Source organism: Meleagris gallopavo, chromosome Z, assembly GCF_905368555.1.
Source record: "Meleagris gallopavo chromosome Z, MGAL_WU_HG_1.1, whole genome shotgun sequence".
Lineage (NCBI taxonomy): Eukaryota > Metazoa > Chordata > Aves > Galliformes > Phasianidae > Meleagris > Meleagris gallopavo.
The window spans coordinates 12,582,012-12,605,365 of NC_139435.1; the positions used below are offsets into that span (position 1 = coordinate 12,582,012).

Sequence of the window (23,354 nt, forward strand, 5' to 3'; positions counted from 1 at the left end):
GCCACACAGATGATTCTTTGCTATTAGAGTTGCTTGTTTTTAATGTCATTAGGTAACATCACTTGAGATACTACAGTTTTATATAGCAGTGTAATATCCAGAAGTTTCTACATTTCCAGTTTGAGACAAATATTTAAATTCATAGCTTTTTTGCATTACAGAAAGTGCAAGAAAGGTTTATATAATTGCATGACCTGCTGAATTGAGTACTAAGGCTGTCTTCAAGTTGATTTTCTTAGATCTCCAGTTCAGCAACTGCTTAGGCTTTTGATTTATACTATTTCAAGTTTATACTTAGTATTAAACAGAAAAAAACAAACAAACAACCACTCAGATATCAGCTATCCCCATTGACAAAGTGTTACAACTAGTTGTAACATCTGACTGATTTCTGATTTAAAGGTCTGTTAGTAAAGAGGTGGTTTTTTTTTGTTGTTTTTTTTTTTTTTTTTTTTTTTTTTTTTGGAAAAGGCACTGTTTAAAGACATTATACCTCACGTTAATGACACAGAGATGGTACATCTGTTCATAAGGAATCAAGGCATAGAATAAAGCAATGATTGTCTTTTTGCTTTCTAACACACTGGAATAATGTCGTACTACACCATGTCTGACCTATCTGCTTGTTCCATTTGTCTGCCAAGCCACCTTCATAAAGAAAGGTAATCTTCATAGATTTCCCTCCCTCAAATAGCTATATTAGCACCAATAAAACAGTTAGTGTCCATGAATACCTCAATGTACTTCAAGAAATGTTTTAGCTTATTTGATCCTGCCTTAGACCCCTATTGCTCAGGACCCCAGCAACTCTGTTGAAGACCCTACGGTTAGTCCCTTTATTATATGTTTATGGCAGAATGCTACTTTTACCGTTAGTTAAGTGAACAAGTGTACTGGATACGTTCCTCCTTCACCCAATTCCCCCCCCATTTCCTACAATCCTACAATGGCTTAGAGACCAAGTCATATGTTCATTCACCAATTAGAAGCATGAAACATCCACATAACTTTACAACTGGCTGATACTGTGTAAACATACAGCAACTGACCTAGTTGTTTAAAGTGTGGTGTAGCCACTAATTCAATTCCCTTATGTTAAAGCAGCATTTCTCTCCTAGGTACATTCAATTCCCATGTTTCAGGACAGTAAGTGCTACAATAAAGAGAAATTGAGGTGACTGCATTTTACAAAACACGTGACTTAGTGTTGCTAAGCTCTTCCACAAATGACTGCAAAGCCTAAAGTAAAATTAACATCCACCAATTTGATTTTGGGTCTTCAGGGTTGAGTCTAAGTTTCCATTTGCCCTGAATTACTATCTTCACAGCATGTTCTTCAGTGTTTGTGCTTCAATCCATCTGGACATGTTTTAGATGACACATCATGGAGCGGCAGCAAGAGTGGCAGACAAAAATGAAAAAAGTAGAAAATTGATGTTGAGCAGAGGTCCAGTTATTCCATTTCTCCTTTCCTGGTTATGCCTAGTATACTGAAAAGAATTTAAGGTTAGAATGATTTGAGGTTATAGCTTCATAGTTTAAACTAGCTTATAGATACTGAGGGCAAATTTAAAGCAATAGCAATACTTGTCTTCTCTTACAAGACAGACAGTACTTCATGGGAAGATTTGAGAAATATGTATATATGGCACTTAGGGATGTAGTATAGTGGGCTGACATTTAGACTAGATGATCTTAGAGATCTTTTCTAACCTTACTGATTCCGTGACTTAAATTAGCAAATCTATTCCTCTGCCACACATCTGACAATTCATGCTCTTTAGTCAGTGATAAGAGAGCATGAATTAATTTGTTTCTCACTGCAAAAGCTCTCATAACAGCTCTTAGCTTGTTATCACTTTAATTCACCCAGCTTATTATCCAATAATACTTCAGATATTAAACTTCAGAGAGCTGCATTGGGCTTTCTGCTAACACTCTCCTGTAAACATGCCCCACAGACTTCGCATATTCATTAACTTTCCTCAAGGAAAGGAAATAGGCATCTATTATGGCTTTGAGATTTAAGAATATGAAGAAACAGGATCTTCATTGTTAAGAAAGTGACACTAGTTAGGCCTTGGCAGACAGCATGTATAGCTCTAAGCAGAGGTCCTTAGAAGAATGCTTCTAGAGTACAGCAAGCAGTACTTCAGAGGAGCAATAAAGTTAAGCCAGTGTAGTTGATTCAGGAAAACTGGCAAAGAGCTAGTTGAAAACAATTTCAGAGGTTGAAGTAGTTTGTCTCAGTAGAGTAAATATTACCTGGTCTATGCAAAAGGGTTGCCGGAAGGACCACCAAATGGGCCAGAATGTTGCTTCTGAGATTCCTGCCAAGAAAAGTTATAAATCATTAGTCATTAAAGGTTTTTCAGGTTTTATTCTTCATGTTTATTTCAGCTGGTTTTGATTCCAAACTCCTTCTGGAAAGAATACTGAAGAAACACTGGTAAGCAGGTATTAAATGCCTTGCTTTAAGGAATGTAAAAGGAGATCTAAAGCTGTGTTAGTACACATTAGTTTGGGTTAAGGTATCCTTTAGAAAAGCCATGTGGAGCTGAGTTAGTGTATTCATGATAAAATCTGATTAGCCAAATGTTAGATGTTTTAAGTCAGCATTCTGGAGATGATCCAGGTTTTCCCACCGGGGACTCCAAGTGTCATGTCCCAGGTGGAGTGATGTGGTTAGGCCACTTGCTTCTGCAAGAGGATACTGGTCATGGGATCCTCCCATTTGTTCAGCCAACACCTGCACAGTCAATATTGTCTGCTCTGCAGAGAAGTAAGCATAGCTGTAGAAGTCTTCTACTTCCACCTCCATTACTTTACAGTCCTTTGTAGAAGCTCTCCCCATAGAGAAACAAAGTTGCAGAGAGGCTTCACAGCTTGGGGCACTGGTTATGGACTTAAGCTAAATGGAATAAAGCTTCGTTGGCCTTTCAAGAAGGGTTTTGTTAGATCAAGTATACAAGAAGTTTTTTTCCATGGCCTCTAAAGCCATTGCATCACAAATATTCCTGTTGGTGGGGTGTAGTAATAGGCATAGAGAAAACATCTATTACTTACAGAGAAGACATTGAAAAGGTCTGGCTTAGGTTGACTTTCAAACAGGCCATCAATTGGTAGTGCACTTTGTCTGGGAACAGGCTTCAGTGGCTCTAGGAAGAGGAGACATACTGCTATATCACTAAACAGCTTTTACATGTACTAAGCCCTATCAGCTGACCTTAAACTCATCCAATTAGATGTTTAAAAACAAACAAACAAAACAACAAACAAAAATAGATTTAAAAAATTGAAAAAAGCATGCAAATTGCTTTGCATGATCTCAGTTTTATCTCCTACCTATTCCTCAATACACATAAGCTATCTGGGTTTTCTAACACTGCACAGACCTAGTCTATCTCAGTTTAGCCTAGACACTAGATGCGTCAGTGTTTGGCCACTGACAGTGGTCTATGTAATGCTATTAGGGAAAAGGTCCTTCAATTCTCTGTTTAAGAACTTTAAAGTAAATAAAACAATCAGTATAATTGTAGATTTTAGATAAGACATGATCAGACATCATGTTACCTGAGTAGCTATTCAAATACAAGAAAGATTTTACCAGTCTTTTTTATGGACAGCTTGCTAACTTTCACATCATTGTGACCTGTACTATCTTGACAAATTGGTACTTTATTAATAAAACAATTGCTGAAAGCTCTGGAGGCACCTGAAAAACTTTGCTGCTCTCCTCTTCTTGCTGGTACTGCAGGTGGCTTTGTCAGCTGGAAATCTTTGAACATTTCTTTGACGTCCTTCATCTCTCTATCACCAAGTGGATCCAGAGCAATAAAAGCATCACTCTCTTTCTTGGATAGCTCCTTCTGAGGTACAACTCTAGGTGGTGGCTGAGGTGGGCTTGTTGTTGACATAGAGGGCAGTACAGACTGTGTCTGAGCAGGTAGTGTTGAAGGTGCAAACACACTACTCTGGAAGGGATTTACAGCACTGGGTGGCTGTACCCATGGAACAGATGGAACTTGTGCTGGCTGTGCCCAGAGACCAGAGGACTGAGATGCTGTTGGACCAAAAGATCCAGGCTGGCTCCAGCTTGGCACTGCTTGAGAGCCAAACGTAAGCTGTTGAGTAAATCCTGGAGACTGGGTAGGCATCATAGACCCAGGAAAGACAGATGTGGCCTGGGTGAAGGCAGGTATCTCTGTATTCCATGGTGAGGGCAAGCCACCTGTGGGGAATACGGTTGTTACACAGTTCTTCAGTGATTCAAAGATCAAGAAAGAGTGTATCAATTCCACTGTTGATACCAGAAAGGCATTCTTCATGTCTGTTTGTAAAAATCTGTTGATTTACCCTTAATATAATGCTACTGGGGGAAGGGAGCTGGTGAGAAAAGGGTATTTTTTCCTTCACTTCACGTCAGTCCTTAAAGAACAGAACCGTGGTTGATAGTTACTTCTACACAAGTATTTACTAAGATCCTCCAGCAATGGTACCCTAGTTTCTCAAGCTGTGATACATACATTAGCATCCTGGAACAACCTGGGGCTGTCGTCAAAGTTTAAGCAAAAAGTCCTGTTCTAGTTGAAGATGCAGAATTTAGGTCCCCGATTCACAGAATTTAATAGTTTATGACAGACAGCACATGGATTAAGCACCACACATGAAATAAAAGGTAATTAGAACATCCGTGCTAGGTTTAAATTCAAGCTCTTATTCCAGTCAAGATATTTGTTGTCAACTAACCTCGGCCAGCCAATGGAGGGGCTGTGGCAGGGCTTGTTTTGAAGAGGTCCAGTCGATTAGTTTGCACTGGTCCTGTCTGTACTGATGAGTTTAAGCCAAGGCTCTCTGTAGTTGGTGCAAAAAACTCCGAGCTAAACAAGTCATTTGATGCAGTCTAGAAAGAAAAAAAGTTGTTGTAAAATGGCATGGCAGAGTATAAACTAACATGATTAAGGATTGCTATTCTGAAGCCATGAGCTTTTATTTTAGCTACAGCAAAGCATGAAGCTTTGCTATATTCAAAGGTACTCAGTATAAGTGATTCAGACTTCACCAGTTTATGCCTACTGATAAGTTTGGCATTGTATATTATATATAGTAGTTCCAGGTCAACAGCAGAAGAGTAAGACTTATAGAGTAACTGAATTACTTGTTACCATAATGAGAATCCTCTTCTCCTCACGTACAAATACTCCTGCCCAGACTGTAATGACCCCTGAAGTTATGTCAAGGTCATCAACTGAGTTCTGTATTGTTTTACTGCAAGAGATTAACCCAGAGACATCCTGTGTATGACCAGGCAAATTTGGCAGGCACTGTGAAGCCACAATTACTTCTGTAAATTTCTATTGGTACCTCATTGTTAAGAAGCCACAGGCTATGTGTATCTATCATAGCTATCATAACAGCTATTGACATTGTACCTGGCATCAATATTTCACAGCAGCATACTTACCAGACCTTTACAGAAGTACGGCAGCATTAAGGAAAAGAACATATGTTTAGTATCATAGCTACTACAGAGCATTCATGAGAGTTAGGATTTACCATGGCTGCAGAGAGGTTAGAGTAAGCATGGCAGGTGGAAGAGAGACACTGTGAAGCTCTTTAGTCATTTACGCAGTGTGAAGAAAGAAAAGCTTCCTTCACCCAGCTTCTCTAAGTAAGAGCATGCATATCACATTAATTACTTGAACATTGTTCACCTTGACAGACCTCCTTCCTCTTCCTGGCTTGTTACTTTGTGGTGGTGGGCTAATTGTTATAGATTCATGTGACAAGAGCTGGATATTGCTTTCAGAATCCAGCTTTACTCCATTTTGCAGAGTTACTCCTTTGGAAGGATCTTCCACAAAGAGGTTTGATGGGGCTTTAAGAAAGCCATTCTGTTCTCTCTCTGGTACCCCATTTGGAGTTCTTGCTGTGGGTGGCTTACTGTCAAATGGCCACTGGCTTGTTAGTGCTTCTCGTTTGCCAGCTCTATTAGATATCTGGTCAAACTGCTTACCAAAGTAGTCAACATCACCATTTGAAGCACCATTACCCACCGATGTCAAGGTACTCAGATTTTCCTTCTTCTGATCAGCAGATTTTAGAGAATCAAATGAAGGTGGTGTGGATTGGTCTGGCTGTGCAAAAGGATCATCACTGAAAGGGTCTGGATTAGGTGTGGGAAAGAAGTTGAGATTGGTAGAGAAAGAACTTTCTGGCAAGAAGGGTGGCCGTGGCTTTGGTTGTGGAAGGGAAGGTGTGATGCCATTCAAGAAGAGATCCTCTTTTGTAAAAGTCTGTTTGGTCTCAATTTCTGAGTTAAGATCCACTAAGAGAATCTCTTTAGCTTCCTATTTGTTCAGAAAGAAAAGAAAGTTAGTTTTCTGTATCACCTACTGCAAAGTATACAAGCTTAAGGAAAACTTTTAGAAAAGGACAGTTCTGGTATCCAGCACATCATACTAATATGTATTCAATGTCACACTGAAGTCACACTAAGGTACCATTTTATAAGTCTGGTAGCTGTAATTATACCTCAGCTACTCAATTAAAAAAAAAATCATCTTGAAAGCACCTGTTTCAAGATCCCTTTAGTTCAAGTGAACTTAATGTAAGGGAAGTTTTAGTCATTAGCACTAATTATACCTAGGGGTGTTTGACTCCAGTGACAGCCTGGGTTTTACTCCTTTGTTTTAACAATTGTGAAATCACATTGCCTTAGAGTGATTCCAAGTTGCAGTCTCAGCTTTGGAGTAAGACTAGAAAGCAATCTGCCTGTGGAGAAGGTTAACACACTATCCACCAAAGCAAGTGGCAGAAGACCTAGTCAATAGCTCTACTGACATCAGTTGCAACACCAATAGTTGAATGACTACTAATAACTTTTTGTGCCAGAGCAAGCTAATACAATTTTGAAGTCACAATGAGTTTTTACAGGGTAAATGCATACTTCTGTGAAGTTAGGCCGTATTTTATGGACCTAGCTTACATCTGTAATACCTAGAAGTCCACTTGGAACTTACTGACTCATCCAAAAAATAAGTTTCAACTTTAAAGGTTGTTAACTGAGTTTCTATTTTTTTCCTACTGCACAGGCATATGCTGCTAGTACATATTTATCAGGCCTATGGCTAACAACATAGGATACACATAGTATTTCTGTCACACAAACTTCAGTGAATACTGTTGGATGAGAATATTAGCTAGTCTATTTTATATGTTTCCACTATCATAGCTCTAAGTTTCTAATATATTGCTATAACTAGGAAGAGGCTTCTGCAAAACCAGAACAAAATAGATCTTACTACTCAGACAAAGTTTGCTCTCAAATGTAGAAGTGACATAAGTAAGCTGGAGTCCACTTACTGTGGGACTGCTCACATCAGGAGGTGTTGACATATCCCCAAACAAGTCCATCTGGTCAACTCCCTTGAAGCCGAAAGTATTGAAAGAATTGGTGTCAGAGTTGTTGCAAAAGCCAAATCCAAGTATTACACATATCTGCTGAACATCTATGAAACTTACATTTCCTGTATGACATGGAGATAGTCTGCTATACACTTTAATGACATCAGGATAAAGCTCTAAAATTTAACCTACCATTTTCAGTTTGTCAGCTTGACCAGCAGATAGTGTCTCACTTCCATTCTGGAATAGATGGACAACAGTGTCAGTGACAAGAAAACAAAACCTGCCTTAAACACTAAACTTACATGCTTGAACGAGCAAATGATATAGAAGAAAAAGTATGGGAGATCCCTACTATTAGTTCTGCAGACACATTTGTCTCCATTTCCAGTGTAATTGGGCATCTCGTGATTCCATCATAATGCTAGCAGCATGAAGAAGGACAGAGCTAGTTCTATCACAGCAGAATACCTGATCAAGTGAAGATGAATTAAAGTGACTTACCTGAGTCTTATTTGCTTCTTCACTCTAAAGAAGAAAAAAAGCTTTTAGTATCTATACATCAGGTAGAATATCCAAAGCAAGAGGCTTTAGTTAGCTTACCTCCTAGATCTAGTGATGAAACTGCTGGCACAACTGCCAGCCAATAGTATCATGTCTCACTACAAGTCCAGCCAAAGATAAAACAAACTTTATGCAAACTGCTGCAGCATCTGTAATTTTACTTGCCTTTTTCTTGTCTTCTTCTTCTTCCTTCTTCTTCATGTTATATATTAGTTGGAAGAGGTCCTTAAGATCAACAACTAGAGGCTCAGCCTGAAAAAGAACATATTTAGACTACAAATTACTTTGTTTTTAGCTTCAGTAGAAGTCCAGGAAACTGCAAGTCAAACTTTCCTAAGTGATGCAATAGTACAGTTCAGATACCAGGAAAAGCAAGACTTCAAAGACTGCCTGGTCTCTTCATAAACTCTCTTATGCAGAGAGCTGGGGTGATGGCATACCATCAGCCCAGAACAGTTAACTCCCTGGGGAAAGTGACAGTGTCTACATTGAACTCTTTTTTTTTCCCCCCTAAAATTCACAATTTCATAAGTACATGGCAAATCCTAAGCATTTCCTCAGAAACGTACAGGGCACTGAAGCTCTCGTATCTTCATGAGATGATAATAACATACATTCTCTCTGCTTTCTACCAACTCCAACAATGAAACTGGAGAATGCTTCTTTAGTATTACATTTATTTTAATGCAAACAATCAAGTGTGTGTGGAACAGATACCAGGTAAGACTTAGAGGTGACATCTGCATCTGGATGGAAGTTCAGTGTGAATTAGAATGGTATTGCATTTTGTGAACAAGAATGGGTGGCTCTAAACAGAACATTATGAAGAATATTTGGAGAGGCCTTTGAAGTGGTAGCAGGTTCAGCTATTAAGCTATATTGATTAGAAACTTTTGCTTGAAGCATATTACAGCTGAGTCAATGTAAAGTCCTGACAAGTCAATGACAAGTCCTCCTGCTCAGATACTACCTTTGGCTTGAGCAGAAAATCTGTTGAACTGGTCTCTTTGTTCATATGTGAGCACCCTCCTCTCCTAATTAAGTGTTTTAGATACGCAATTGCAGGAAGAACCATTTCAAGTTGTCACTTTGACAAAGAGTACAGCTACAGCAGTAGTCTAGATCTGCTGAACTGCTTACTACTCAGATGTGTTTATGTTTAAAAGCAACTAGCAGCTAAATAAAGAGCTGTCTATGGCTTAGCTAAGCTTACAGACTAGCAAGCAGCACCCCATGGTGTAAAGCCCAGAGAACAGACTCCACTTGATCACACAGAAAGCTTTTGTGCTTGATTTTCAATTCCAGTGAAGCAGATCAGAACAGGAATCTGAAATAAAACAAGCTCAGTGGTGTAGCAGCTGTTACTAAAGTTCTAACAAGGAGCTCCTCACTCTCACCTGCAGTGGGTCTGAAGCTGATAAGAGGTCCTACAGGAATGGAGGAAGGCATGTGTGTGAGGAAATATCTAGCACTGAAATCTTGGCTGTTCAAGTCATTATGGTGACTACTGTAGACACGATTGTCTAGCAGCTTATCATGATAAATATCTAGCACATGTCTCGGTGTTTTAGGAAGCTGGACAATATTCAGTATTAATTCTAAGTAGCTTGTATTTAATACTGCTTATGCACAGTTTCTCTTCACAGAGACATACTCTGCACTGAATATCTGCAAGGTGGAAGCCCATTACAGAAAGATTAGAACTCCTCTCAGAAGAAGCAAATCTGGGATAACCAATTATGCCACTCATTTGTCCCAGAAATACTGGTGCAGTTGTGTTAGTTTTTACTGTTGTGCAAGACAATGCATAATGAAAACTAGACTAGTGCAATTCTGTTGTTCTCTTTCCTACTAACTGAGCAAACCTATGGATGTTTGACTCAAAAATATTCTCACTGACAGCAACATACTTCTGTACAGGAAAGCCCATAATAAAAGCTCTGTTCATCTTACTAATGACTTCCACAGTGAATGAAATGTTAAGCAACAGCAATAATAAACAAAGCTACTTGAACACTTTTATTCTGGATGGCAGAACTGAATAAAACCAAAGCCACTGATGATAGTCATTTTCTACCATCCTTCTTCAGGATATATACCAATCCATCAGTGCTGATGTTTCTCTACACCTCACAGAACTATCGATGAGAAAGCCTTACCAGAAGTTTTACTAAGAGTTTAGACAATATATTTATATATTTATATATATATAAATATATTTATATATATTAAATATAATATATTTAAAGAATGTGAAAAAAAAGGCTATAATCAATACCTGCTGTGCTGTTTTTATAGCAAAAAACTGGTGCTGGCCTTCTCCTCCACAAATATAGCCAAAGGCACGATTATCTGTTACATCTCGAGCAATGAAAGAGATTTTGGTTACTGGATGCTCATGCTCGATGACCTGGAATTGGAAAGAAATGAAGTTCAAATTGCAAGATACCATTAATAGATTTAGTTTAGATTCGTCTAACTCCAACTCATCACTTTATTTAAGACTCAAAATATGAGAATGAGTCATTTCTTACCCCAGTTTTTTCATCTATGATCTTGATACCAGAGAGGGAGATGTTCACCCAGATCCGCTGCTTGTGTTGACCCTGGGAACGAGCTGCCACTGCCATTCCCTGAAGAAGATGAATATTATAGTATTGATGGGACTTCCATTTAATTGAGCTTTAGCTTGCTTCCTTAGAATTTCTCATGAGCCCATAGCTGTGACTGTATTAGCACTAGCCTAGTTATTCCTAAGCAATGTTTAAGCCACATTTCTCTTCCAACATAACACATGAACCCTCATAGCACAAAATTTCATAATTTTTAGGAGCTTTAGAGCTTTTACCTTTGTTCAAGGAACCAGTGAAGTAACAGCATCCTTACCAGGCCACCTCAGATTTACTCATCTAACAGAAACTAATGTGAGGGTTCTGCTCTCCAGAAGAGGTTATCTTCATTGCTGCAGGGTCACATTTATCCTTTGGTTTATCTGTATCTTTTGGTGTTACCATAGCTACAGAATAGCAGCTTGGGCTTTGCAGTCTTATCCTAAAGAAGAAAAATCTCCCTCTTCCCCATCCACCACCTAAGTTAACTACTTGTAATCAACGTAATACTTTGGAATCTAGTATGACTGATAACAAGAGATTCATCAATAGAGTATTCCCAAGGCAGAGAAACAACTGATTATGTTTAAGACTACCAGTCTCCAAGCAATAAATTACAACTTCAAAAGCATCTTCCATGAAGCAATAAATATCACGCTAGATGTTCCCACTAAGCAATATTTGAAACTGTGACAAAGTCATTTGATGCATCTTCTGAAGACCAAGCAAAACATGTTGCTTGGATGCCAACTTGAAATCTTACCTTCAACTTCATCATTGAATCCTGACTCATTTTGTCTCCTCTTGCTTCTGGCACATCATCAATGCCAATCAATTTAGCTTTGTATCTAACACCATCCCCTTTGAATCTAGTCAGGAGAGATTCATCTGTCTTTTCTTGCCCTAGAGACAGAAAGATTTGTTTTAGAAGGGAAATATTTATGTTGTGGCTTTAGAAATATTATTTAAAATACTAATATGGTACATTTTTGCTTTTAAAAACTGTCTGTTGATTATAATGGACTAACAACTGTAGTCCTTCCAGTGGTGCATGCTCTGCAAGGTAACTGACCCTGTAAGATCATGCTGCTCTTACAGAATCTCTAAGATTCTACTCAGAGTTGGGTCTAATGCTTAATGGTCTTTGGATTGTTCTGAAATCCCCACAGACTTGTTTTCAGGTAACAGCCAACTAGATACGAGGACTAAACACTACCTCTAAGCAAAACCAGTACTTCATATGGTGATACTGGGTGTTCAGTAAGACTTTCAGATGTTTGCTGCCAGTTGTGGTCTAATCAGAACTCTTCTTGGTCTCTAAGAACCTGCTAGTACCCATGCTGAAATTTTGTATCAGCACCTTCATCTCTGTAAGAGGTACTAATACCCACATCCCTGTAACCTCTTGATATTTTAGCTGCATTTGCTATTCCTGCTGTTCCCATTATTTCTCAGAACATCTTCATTTTCTTCTGCATGCTCCATACACTCAGTGTGTATACTTTGAGTATGTTTGAGTATGTATCTCTGTATACTTACATAACCAAATCTCTCTAAAAACCTGTTGACTGACAATTATTCTCATGAATGGTATTTTCTAGATTCTCTGGGGTAAAAATCTGAATCTGTATCTAGCATGTCATTCCATCTTTGGAGGGAAAAAGTTTGAGTTCGTGCTACTACTCAGTTGTTTAGCCTTCTCAGAATGCTTTCATTTCACCAAGCTTCCAATGACTTATTTGCAGATTCTGACAAGTAGAACTGAAGGCCTTAGAAGAGTTAGAAACAGCTTTTATCTAGAAGCCTACCTTCTGATTAGAGTTATTTCACTAGCTTATTTACTCACTTTTTCAGCCAATTTGAAACCTCAGAGTTATGTCAACTACACAGTGAAAGTTGCAAAAAATTAAGGAGACTGAATGGAAGTGTTCACTGAGTAGATATTGCTCACCTTTCTTTTTTTCTTTCTTTGAAGGTTGTGTTTTTGGTGGAGCCTGGTGCTCTGGCTGGTTGTTTACAGTAGAAGTAGTTTCAGCTTCAGTAGACATGATGAGATGGTTGTCAGCTATGCTTGCTGTAGTTTGAAATCCAAGTAACAATCAGTAGGCAGGCATAATATTTTACCTTAAAGAAGAAATACTCCCATTAGACCTGTTAGTCCAGTTTTGTTCTGCTGAATTACTGAAACAGGACTCCTGACTAGAAGTGTCATCTCACCTGTTCATCTCATGCTGCTCCTCAGAGAGCATGAAGTTATGGCAACTAGGTGATGACCCCTTTTCCCCAGTGATACCCAATCAGTATATCATACTGACATACATCTGCAGGCTGTACTTGCGACAGCCTGCTATAATATGTGAACCTGTAGCTTCTTAGCTTCTAAGGCTATTTTTAGAACTTTAGAGATTTGTTGTACTCTTCACTGCAACCATCATCTCTGTAGTAGGGCAGGAGACCATGCAAGAAATTTTTGCTAGGATCTGTTTTTAAACACTCACGAAGATATCAACAGAACAGTTAGAAAAAAAAAAAAAAGCTATTAGATCTTATTCACGTTCCCATAATAGTCAATGTCTGAAGTTTCAACACTCAAGAAGTGAAAGCCAATGAATTCCTTTGGCTGCAAGACTGTTTCAGAAGAAAGGCAAAACCAGAAAACCACCACACCCTTGCCCAAAGAGTAATCAAGCAACCTTACTTTCCCCCTCCCCACAAAAAACTCTAGAAGTTAAGCCATGCTAGTCCACTGTTTCTCTCAAATCCACACCATGATACCTTTCTAGCCTCAGAGAGGAAACTCATAATACATATGAATATGCAAAATATGCACCATCACTAGCAGTCACCTGTTTTGTTCCCAAACAGCAGAAATACTGAGTAAAATTTAACAAATAAAGGTACATGTACTTTTGAAGATCACCTATCACCAGACAGAAAGGGCATTCATATTGCTACAAAAATTGCTCTGAGTATGAGGTATAGTAGTGATATCAGATAGTGTGAATTTTAGGTGACAAGTGAAGCCAAAACATTGTTTAGATAATTAAATAGCTGGGCTGCCTTCCACTACTACTAATTTCCTCTGTTTCTAATGAGGTAGCCACAGACCAAGCCACCTTTTAATCAGCACTCCATTTGAGATGTTCTATGTCCCCAGACAACTGCTGGAAGAGTTGCATACCTTCTGCTTTAAAAGCCTGTAATTCTCAATGGCTTATTCACCACTAGCCTTATTTTAGCTAATGCTTTACCCATTACTTCTGTTACTTTAAGAATTTTGTTTTCACTCCTACCTTTCTCCTCTTTCCTCAATTTGTTAAGTCAATAACTATGAACTGACTCATCCAGCCTGCAACTAGCAGAGCTATGGATGTCAATGCTTAACTGATTCTTAACCTAGAAAGAACACAAATGCCTAGATCTTTAGAAGAAAAAAAAAAGTCACCCTGAAGGCTTTCATTTCCATTTAGACAGAAGGGCCTCCATTAGTCAACTATCTGCTAACAGAAGCAAAGTTAAATCTATCTGCTTATCAGGTGGTTTCTGAGTTGCATTTATCCTTGCTCTAGTATATCAACTAAGATAATACTGCTAATTTGAGAAAAATCTCTGGCAGCTCTATCTGTTCTCTTCTGTAAGGAACTTACTTGGTCACAGGTCGGTAATCCTTGAGTCAAGAGAACAGGTGGTGTTGTGAAAATTTCAAGTGTTACCAAGTAAAAATAGATGATATAGGAAGAGCCAATATTTGAAGTCATGATTTAGGAAAGCAATGTTATTATTGTGTGCCCATTCTAACAAAGGACAAACTATTGCAATAAAACAGGGATTTTGCATAATGTTTGCAGAACTATTAAAAGGTGCCAATCAAAACCACCAAAAAAAACTAAAACAAAACAAAAAAAAACCCCACATTAATCAAGTGAAATAAAGCCAATTGAATCCCGCTTTAAGTCTAGGCCAGCATCTACTTCTGATGGTAGAGTAACAGTTGGAGATGGTCTTTATACTACAGTGTAAGTAGCATTTGGTAATGGACCTTTCTCTAGGTTTATCAAGTCCTTTAGAAAGAGAGGAAGAAAGGATGATTAAGATGATGTCATTACTCAACCACTCACCCTCACCTGGTATGTTACAATTTGGAGAAAAGAAGGAAAGAGCTTGGCGAAGAACAGCTAAGACACACTGTCAAGGAGATGGATCACAGCTTTAGGACTTTCTGCCCAGCATGGTACTAGATAGAAGAAACAGCAACCTCAAGGCACCAAATCCTTCCTGCCAGTGATCCTGCTTGACCAGTTTAGTCCAGGATGTATAAAGCCAAAGACTGAAGTATGACTAAGAGTCAATTACAAGTTAATTTCCTACGAAGGAATAGACATGCACAAACAGGATCTCACTAAAATGATAGAACTCCATAAGGGCAGTTCTCATCTTCAGGCTCTAGTTATGCATCTGTTTTTAGCTATCTGTCTCCAGCCTCCAGAAACAAGACCACTGAGTTGCATAGAGACACACAGCACAAAGACCTGAGATAGAAGAAAATGGGCAGGAATATACACAAGTATGAGATCTTCCACAGGAAGAACAGCATGGGTTGCAAGTGCTCAGCCACTCTGTGTTAACAACTCAGTTTGAGAAGATTAGTGAGACCTTTCTGGTCAGATCACAGACAAAAATGTCTCTCATCTGAGGTCTGACACAGCTCATCTCACCTGATGAGATATTACAGTACCTTATGGAATACCTTCTTCATGATTCTGATTCCCTTAGGCATCCACTGCAAAGAAGACAGATCTTGTTGCTTTAGTAAGTGGTGTCAGCTTCAGATGTTGGCATGTACCACAGCTGGTGCAGGACCATGCCTGCGAATCACCACCCAGGTATCTTACCATTTCAGTTTATTTACCAACTGCTATTTCATCACAAGAACAGAACAGTCTGTTCTCACTGTATCAGTGCATCAGCTTTCTCCAAAGTGCTTATTTTTTAGCAAGAATGTAGAAATTCAAACTGAATTCCTGGAAGTGTTTGCTGCACACTTCAGTCACTGGAATTACAGCCAAATGAACATCACCATGCTAGAAGCTAGAACTGGACAGGTCACTGCATACAACTAATACAGTTGAACTGTTCCTTTTTGTCATAGTGCTGCAGTTGTAAGCACTGCATTTCTGATGAGATGGTCAGTAGTCTCTGAGCCCAGCCACTATGGTAGTTCTAGTTTGAATTTTTCCTCCACCTATAGGAATCAATATAGCTATTCCAAGTGTATTAGAACAGAGGTCTCAGTGAAGTCACAGCAAGTTTAAACAAGCTGCACCTGGTTAAGAACTTGGTATTATGTAAGTTAACAATAGGTTATGAAGACAGTCTCACTTTCTTTAGAAGTAAGTAGAGGTCAATATTTGTTATCTGGTTTGCTAAGACTTCACCTCAAAACAAGCGGAACTAGCACTGCCATAGTCAGACTGATAAATAAGAGCTATTCTTCAGCCAGAAACTCAAGTGTCTAACGGTATCATCCAGATACCTATCTATCTATCTGAATTTACAATTTATTCTAGAAATAAAGTAGAATTTTAAAATTCTCAATACTTCATAGCAGCCTTTCCAACATCTACATTCAGCATACTGTCCTCCTAGTTAATTCTGTAAACTAAAAAACCACCTCAGTTTTAGTACAAACAATATCAGCTTCTTAAATCTAAATCCTTCTCTTAGAAAGCAACTAGTGGATATGTTCTCCTTTTTTGTTGTTACAGACTTATTTGGCTGATAACATAGGCTTATTCTAGAAATATGTACTTACAGAAGGTTTCCTGCTTACTCCTGTAGTTCTCACAACAAAGTTTCCAAATAAAATTTCTTCACATCAGTCTTGCAGAAAGACAACATCCTTTCACACTTGAGAGGCTGCTCCTACATATCCGGCCCCCGGTGCTGAAGCCCCTAAAGTCAGTGGCTTCTGAGTCTGAGTTCACCTGTCCTAGACATTGCTCAGGAGAACATCACCTGCCTACTCACAGTTTGAGTTTTCTCGTCTTGTATGTCTGCAGCATCTACCACTCAGTCTTCTGTCAGTACTGTTTGACGGGATTCACTGCATATATTAACAACTGCTTTGCTTCCAGGTTGCTTAATTAACTCAGCTAGGGTTTACTCCGATGCCAACTGGAGTTTGAACTAAAGAACAACTCAAATACCTCACTTATAACCGTGCTTCTAACTCTCTCATGCCTAAGAAGACTGTTTCTGATCTTCCTTCTAGTTTGTATAACAAAAGACTCTTGCTAATAACTGTGCTTCTCACCCCCTTCCTCAGAGTAGGAACTTGACACATATTGAAGTTGTTATCATAGGTTATTTCAGCTGAATGCTGTTAACTGTCCAGTGCTGGCAGAGTTATCCCTCTTTGCAGTTTGGGTGTGTGCAAGCTGTACTGAGAGAGATTGCATATGTTCTACATAGCATACACTGAACTATGTTCTCTACCTAATCACAAACATCTCCATGAGAAACAGGATTTTTCCTGTACTGTTCTTGAGCTCACCCAGCTCAGCACCATATTGTCATTACCACAGTGTCAAGTACTGTGGTCTGCTTACCCAAAGGTGCTCATCCAGCTGATTATCCATGACCAGCCAGAAATCTGCCCTTAAAAATAAATCATCAATATTTGAAGAGGTTTCCATGTAGCCACCAGCTTCTGCCAGCCTTTGGTTACATTGTTCAGTGCAGTAGTCACTAGTCACAAGATTCCTGTAACAGACACAAATTATGTTCTTGATCTTTCACCAGGAGACTGATGATCCTGCCTGCACTTTATGAAGACCAGCTCTCCTGAAGCGGTCTCACTCTTTCCTCAGGGAACTTTACAACATTACTCCTAAATCAAGACTCTAGGAATCCCTATGAGACCCCAGTCAGCTTTCCATCCCTAAGAGGGTCTCGATATCGGGTTACAGACGTGTCCCCCACCCACCAGAAGAGAGAAAGGGCAAGCCTCCCATCCTCATCTAGAGTCTATCTTCTATTAATAAGGCTAGTAGCTGTTCTCAAACAGATCTGCTATTCGAGCTTCTAGAAGATTAGTTTTTTTATTCATAGCAACATTTGTGCCCTTGTTTAAAGCACCAATTACCCTCTTTAGTAGAAGCACAGAAGTTAGCCTAAAGGATGGACAAAGGATGTAGTGTTCATCACACTTCAACCTGTGTGTTCCCTACTTGTCCTGTCCCTTCTTGGATCATAGTCTCAATCCTAAGCATTTTAGCCATAGGAGAGACATATCACAGACTCCTTGTAGGAGGAGACTTGTGGCTATGTGATGCATCAGCATTAAGTGCTCCACATACCTTTCTAAAGAACACGATCCTCAAGAACACTGTTGTGAAGCCTTCTCAATGACAGGTTGAAGATCTAACCTAGCTGTTTGGTTCAAAACATAATCCTCATAAGGTATTTTACTTCTCATTTTATTGCCTAAGAATGCAATATGAACTGACAAAACAGCAGGAAATTCATCTCCAAGGCCAAAAGTCTGCCCTTAACTGGCCCCAGAGTGTCTGAGCTTTGAGATTTAAGGCAACATGCACCAGCTATGAAACTTAGAAGCTTTTAAGAAAAAATACACATGGATATAGTTGGGAGTGAAGGTCTGCAGGGCGTTTCAACAGAGATGCTTCATTCTCAAGCACTCCATAGCACATGCAAGGCACATCCTTCCAGTAAATGTGAAACTGGAATGATCTATGCCCTCATCAACCCAGGCCAACAAGAGTTAGACAGGAGACGATGCTTTGTTCAGTACTCAGCTGCCCAGCTTTATAAACAGCTTAATCCTGTTTGAACTGGTACATCTTGTTTACTGACTAGGCCTGCCACTATACTTTATCCAGCTTCTTTATGACCCTAAGACCCTTGTACCCAGATACAGCCTCAAAACTGGGTTCCTAAAGTTAGTTTGTTTTGAAAGTTACACTGCTTTGACACTTCATTCTATTTGATCCTCTAAACACACCTCTGATTTTTTTTTTTCCTACAGAGGCCAACCTGAGGCAGGGGAGCAGTGGCTTATGCTTGGTTGTGTTTCACAGAAGAAGCTTTAAACCCCTCAGATTTCCCTCCCCACCCCACAAAGCAGGGAAAGACTTTTATTTCTACTACTAATCCCTTATTCTTCATCTAAGAGCTAAGTTTTTCCTCCAAAACCCTTGCAGATTATGAGGTACTTTCATACTATCTCATCTTTTGATGGAAAGTACTAAGCAAGCAGGATTTGGTTTACCAGTACTATTTCCTGAGTAAGACATCTCTCTCTGGTGCGGAATATGTCCCTTGGTTATCCTAGCAAATTCACACTTCAGGAGTGCTTGCTTTGTGGGAGATGTGCTGTATGAAGTCCACAAGCACTCCCAAGAACTGGGTTAACCTAGTAGGTCACACTAGTATAATAGCAGTGTAAAGTTCATAAAGAGAGAAGACCATCAACAGGAGAAAGATCTGTGGGTCTAGCAACAATACTCAGTAATCACAGCATATTATGCACTTCTATTTACTTAACATCACAAGCAGTAGTTTTTATTTTAAACATCCTGTCTGAATAGCAGCTGTTTGTTTCCCCCCCCCCCCCCCCCCCCCCCCATTCTGACATTAAGTACAGCTGTTTTCCCACAAATCTAAGAGCTCTTCTGGTACTTTTTGCATATATCATTCACATGTTTAAAGTGCATTATTCCTATCTACTCATAAAATAAAGGTGCTAAGCAACTATAGCATCTACTGGGCCATTCTGTTTAGTAATTGAGTTATGCAGGAAATTTGTCAAGTCATGTTCTCTCACTGAGAAAGTAGACTGTGTTCTGCAGATGTAAATATAAATACAGCAGAAGGCACATATTAGAATGGATAACCATCTCTACCTTCACAAGAGGAAAACGATGCCAGACTTTTTGCTTTTGTCCCATCCTTCCAAGTGATAATGCTGAGCACAACTGCTGATGCTTAGCCAATAGCTTTGTTTGAAGCACAATAGATTAGAAAGAGTGTCACAAGTCACAGGACTTATACAGTAAAGCTCATCATTCTTCCAGTCTTGTCTTCAGCAAGAAGCACAGAAGGCCCTACTAGATTCCTTACAGCAGAAGCATCTCATCTAAGACTCACAGCACCTAACATTCAACCCACTTTAGCTTGAGTTTTCCTGTATTCTCAGTCATGAGGTTTGCAAGTGAAGCTTCTGCTTTGATGGCTCACCTGACATTCATTCAGAACTCACAACAATTTTCCTCCTCCAAATGCAAACTTTAGTGAGTTTCTATTAACAGAAGCTTCTGCTTTAGACTTGACCACATCCTCAACTCACTCAGGGCATTTTGGAAGCTTAACTGTGCCCCAAGGGCCATTTGTGTTGGATGTGACTGCAGTGATTCTTTAAACAGGCATGCTCCTTTCCTCCCTCAAAAAATCCTCTTCTCAAGCATTCATTTGGATTAAGATTTGCTTCTGTTTAGACACCCAGTGTCTCACTCACCTCTATAATCACCTGACACAGTGTTAGTAGGCCTTCATAACAACTTCTAAGTGCATCTATCAGACATCACATCATTTTTTTCAACTTATTAGTGCCTAATAAATCTTCACAACCAACTGGAATATATAGCTTTGCAATTAATTTAATCTGAGTTGCTTATCTACAAAGGAGCTCCCACCCCTAAGCATATCAGTGCTCATTCCTGCATACAATGACCAAATCTTAAAGCATACGTACTCTCAAACCCAGCCTATTTTGGATAGAATTTTCATGGAAACTATGAAATACTCTGGGCAAAAATGTAACCTTCTAAGGCAGAGTAACTTTATCAAGATGAAGATGATTTCTCTCTAGTCCCTCTTCTACCCTCAACCTCCTCCCACACCCCCAAATAAAGACCCAAACAAAATGAAGTTAGTCCTACCTTAACAATGGATTTATATGCTTCCCTAGTAAGCGCTCAACCAACCACCCTCAATTCAGCAGAGGAGTAAAAGCTCTGCTCCAGGGAAGCCCAACTGCACTGGTCTTATGGCTGGATCGCAGGCACTACTGCGGAACAGCACTCAAAGTGTCATCATGTGATGATCACTGGGGCTTAAATCTTCACCAGCTGAGAAGTTAGTTTTCCTGACAAGAGTGTGTTTTCACTTCAGTTAGTCCTAGAAATTCTTAACTATATCCATTTACCACAAATGGAAGTATCATCCTGAGATTCATTGGCAGACAGAGGGGTGCTCAGCAAGGATGCTCCATCTAAAATGAGAACAGAAAGCCTACCCCTGCTTCACTACATTCTAACCCTTCTCTCTGCTGCCAGAAGATTTTTTCATCTCGGTGATGCATGCATATAAACACAAAGTTTCATATAATTTTTTGCGTTTTCACCCCTTCCTCCACAACAGAAATAAAAACGCATGTTTATTTTGTTTTCAGCTCCGGCTTCCTCAGGGAGCCGGTTCTGCTGCAGCCCAGGGCAGGATGCTTGCGGCTTCCAGCCCACGGCACCCGAACAGCAGCGCGCCCCGCGGCCCCCAGCGCCCCCCACCCCGCGTCGCCTCCTCCTCCGTTGCGGCCGGAGTGCGGCCCGACGCCGCCGGCGCTGCAGGAAGACACGGACCCGTGGCCCCGTTGGGAGCCACCCGCTCCCCCGGCTTTGCCACCCCGCGGCAGGGGGTGGCTGGCCCCCGCAGCCCGGCTATAAGCTCGCTCTGCCACGTTCTCGAGGAAGAAAGAGGCAAAAGAAAAGAGGGAAAAAAAACAAAACAAAACAAAAAAAAATCGCCCTCTCTCTCTGGTTATAGCCCCTCCCGGAGGCTTGCAAGAGCCGAGTCCCCGCTCGCAAAGCTGCTTACGGGCTAGATCCGTGCCGCTCCGAGCATGATCCGAGGAGAACCGCAGCTGGCAGCCTGACGGGGAGCGAGGGCCCGGTTAAATATTCAGTGGCACTCTCGCCTTCGGATTAGTTAGCCACTCACAGTGAGAGATATGGTTTTAATCAGATGCTGGCAGCTGAGCACTACCCAGGAATGTGCTATGATGTTTTTGCTGCTCGGTCTTGGCTACTCCCCCTCAACGTGTCGGTACTCCCAAGATTAACTCCTTGCGAGCCGCCTCTCCGGCCTCTGTCGCTGCTGGGGGGGGTCCAGCCCAGCCGCAGTCACTGGGTGAGACGTGCGGTGGGTGCAGACTGGTTCAGGGGAGACATAGCTGGTGCTCCTCGTGCAGCGATGCATTTGAAGTTCTCATCTAGAAAACAGGTCTTCTCTTGTGTCTCTGTGACCATCTGTTTATAGACAGGTGCGGCAGCGTTGTTAAAAATCCAATCCAAGCCGAACACTTATTTTCTGCAAAAACACCAAAATCAAAATTCCATCCTTTCTCTCCCACAAATCAGTGGCTAGCTGCACCATACTGGGATGGTATGATTCTGTTTCTGGGTCACACCCAGACCTGACCTCTATAATTTCCATTCATCTTTATTAAAATCTCAATAATGTTTTGTTTCCCAGTGCAGTACAACAATTTCCAACTTATATGAAAGAACCCTCTGATGAAAACTCATACTTTGACCTTGCAGAAGAGCTTTTTTTTTTTTTTTTTACTTTTTTTCCCCTGAAACTACAAAGTTAATTTAACATTCATTTTCTCAACAATAGTGCAAAACATTTCTGTCCAAATCTGTGCTATTGCCCTTTGCAGCTATACCTGACATTAAAAAAAAAATAAAAAAGATGTTTTTTCTTTGAAGTAGCAATGAATTGGGTAGATATTTTAAACTGTTTTAGAAGAAGAAAAGAATTAATACTAAATGATTTTATTACTGGGGAGTTCAGGATTCTAAACTGATGGGTACATCTGGTCATGAAGCACATCCAAGTGGCACAGTGTCTTCCTTGACACAATGTGATGCTGCTCAGGCCTGGAATTGCAAAATTCGTAGGAGCCCTGTGCTTGTGGTAACCAAAACCTGTCAGTTTTGTGTCGTTTGCCCATATCAGTCTTTAATTTCAGAAGTGCTAATTTTAACCATAAAGGACTCTGAGGGACACATTTTTGTACATCAGCCTAGCGTTCATGGAAGGAAGTACATACTACATAAGTAAGGCATTTGCAGCAGTTAGCAGGTTGCTGGCCATGCACATGTCGGCGTTTGAAGGATTAGATGTGAATTCTTTGGGACGCTATCTTATTCATGTTTAACAACGTTGTTTTTGTACCTCTTGTACTGCACTGTACATTATTGTGAACACCCTGAGCTGGAGACCTATCATTGAGGCTGGAGCTTCTCTGTGCTGGGGCAGTATGCGTTTTAAAGAGTGATGCTTTGCTCAGCATGTATTGTGGAAGTGAGCAACACAAATGAAGGATGAGGCTGTGCCTGGTTTAAACACAGTGTAGTAACGAAGCAGTTTCTATAACGCAGTCAGACTGCTGCTGGCATAAGCAGGACTAACACTTGTGCTTTGCCTGGCATGAAACCTAAGCCCCGAAATACTAGTTGCAGTAATGGCTACAAATATGATTCATAGTATTTCTTGTTAAAATGGAAGATATTAAAATATTTTTCATTGGCCATAGAAAGCAGCTTATGAGCCCTTTCAGGGCGCTGTGAAATTACACCTACTGCAGAAACACCAAGAGGTTCCTCACTACCTACCAGCACTTGAGACACAACTAATAACATCATGGAAAAAGGGTTTTTTAACTGATAAATGGTTAATAACTAACTGGAAAAA

The 23,354-nt window shown here is 40.0% G+C and overlaps 1 protein-coding gene across 3 annotated transcripts; it reads right to left on the minus strand.

The window, feature by feature from the left end:
* Window positions 1-13: 13 nt before the first annotated feature.
* Window positions 14-21,693, minus strand: DAB2 (DAB adaptor protein 2). 3 transcript variants are annotated; one of them, XM_085213242.1, is made up of 15 exons: window positions 21,471-21,693; window positions 12,532-12,704; window positions 11,344-11,483; window positions 10,506-10,604; window positions 10,250-10,381; window positions 8,137-8,223; window positions 7,912-7,935; window positions 7,600-7,647; window positions 7,366-7,428; window positions 6,057-6,350; window positions 4,750-4,903; window positions 3,716-4,231; window positions 3,067-3,158; window positions 2,266-2,330; window positions 14-1,490 (listed from the first exon to the last, which is right to left on the minus strand). In XM_085213242.1, the coding sequence occupies exons 2-14, from the start codon at window positions 12,626-12,628 to the stop codon at window positions 2,271-2,273; spliced, it is 1,806 nt and encodes a 601-aa protein (XP_085069368.1). In that variant the 5' UTR covers window positions 12,629-12,704; window positions 21,471-21,693; the 3' UTR covers window positions 14-1,490; window positions 2,266-2,270. The 3 variants fall into 3 exon arrangements, with proteins under 3 accessions (XP_085069368.1, XP_085069366.1, XP_085069367.1); XM_085213240.1 differs by having other exon boundaries at window positions 5,715-6,350; XM_085213241.1 differs by lacking the exon at window positions 7,366-7,428 and having other exon boundaries at window positions 5,715-6,350.
* Between the last annotated feature and the right edge of the window lie 1,661 nt (window positions 21,694-23,354).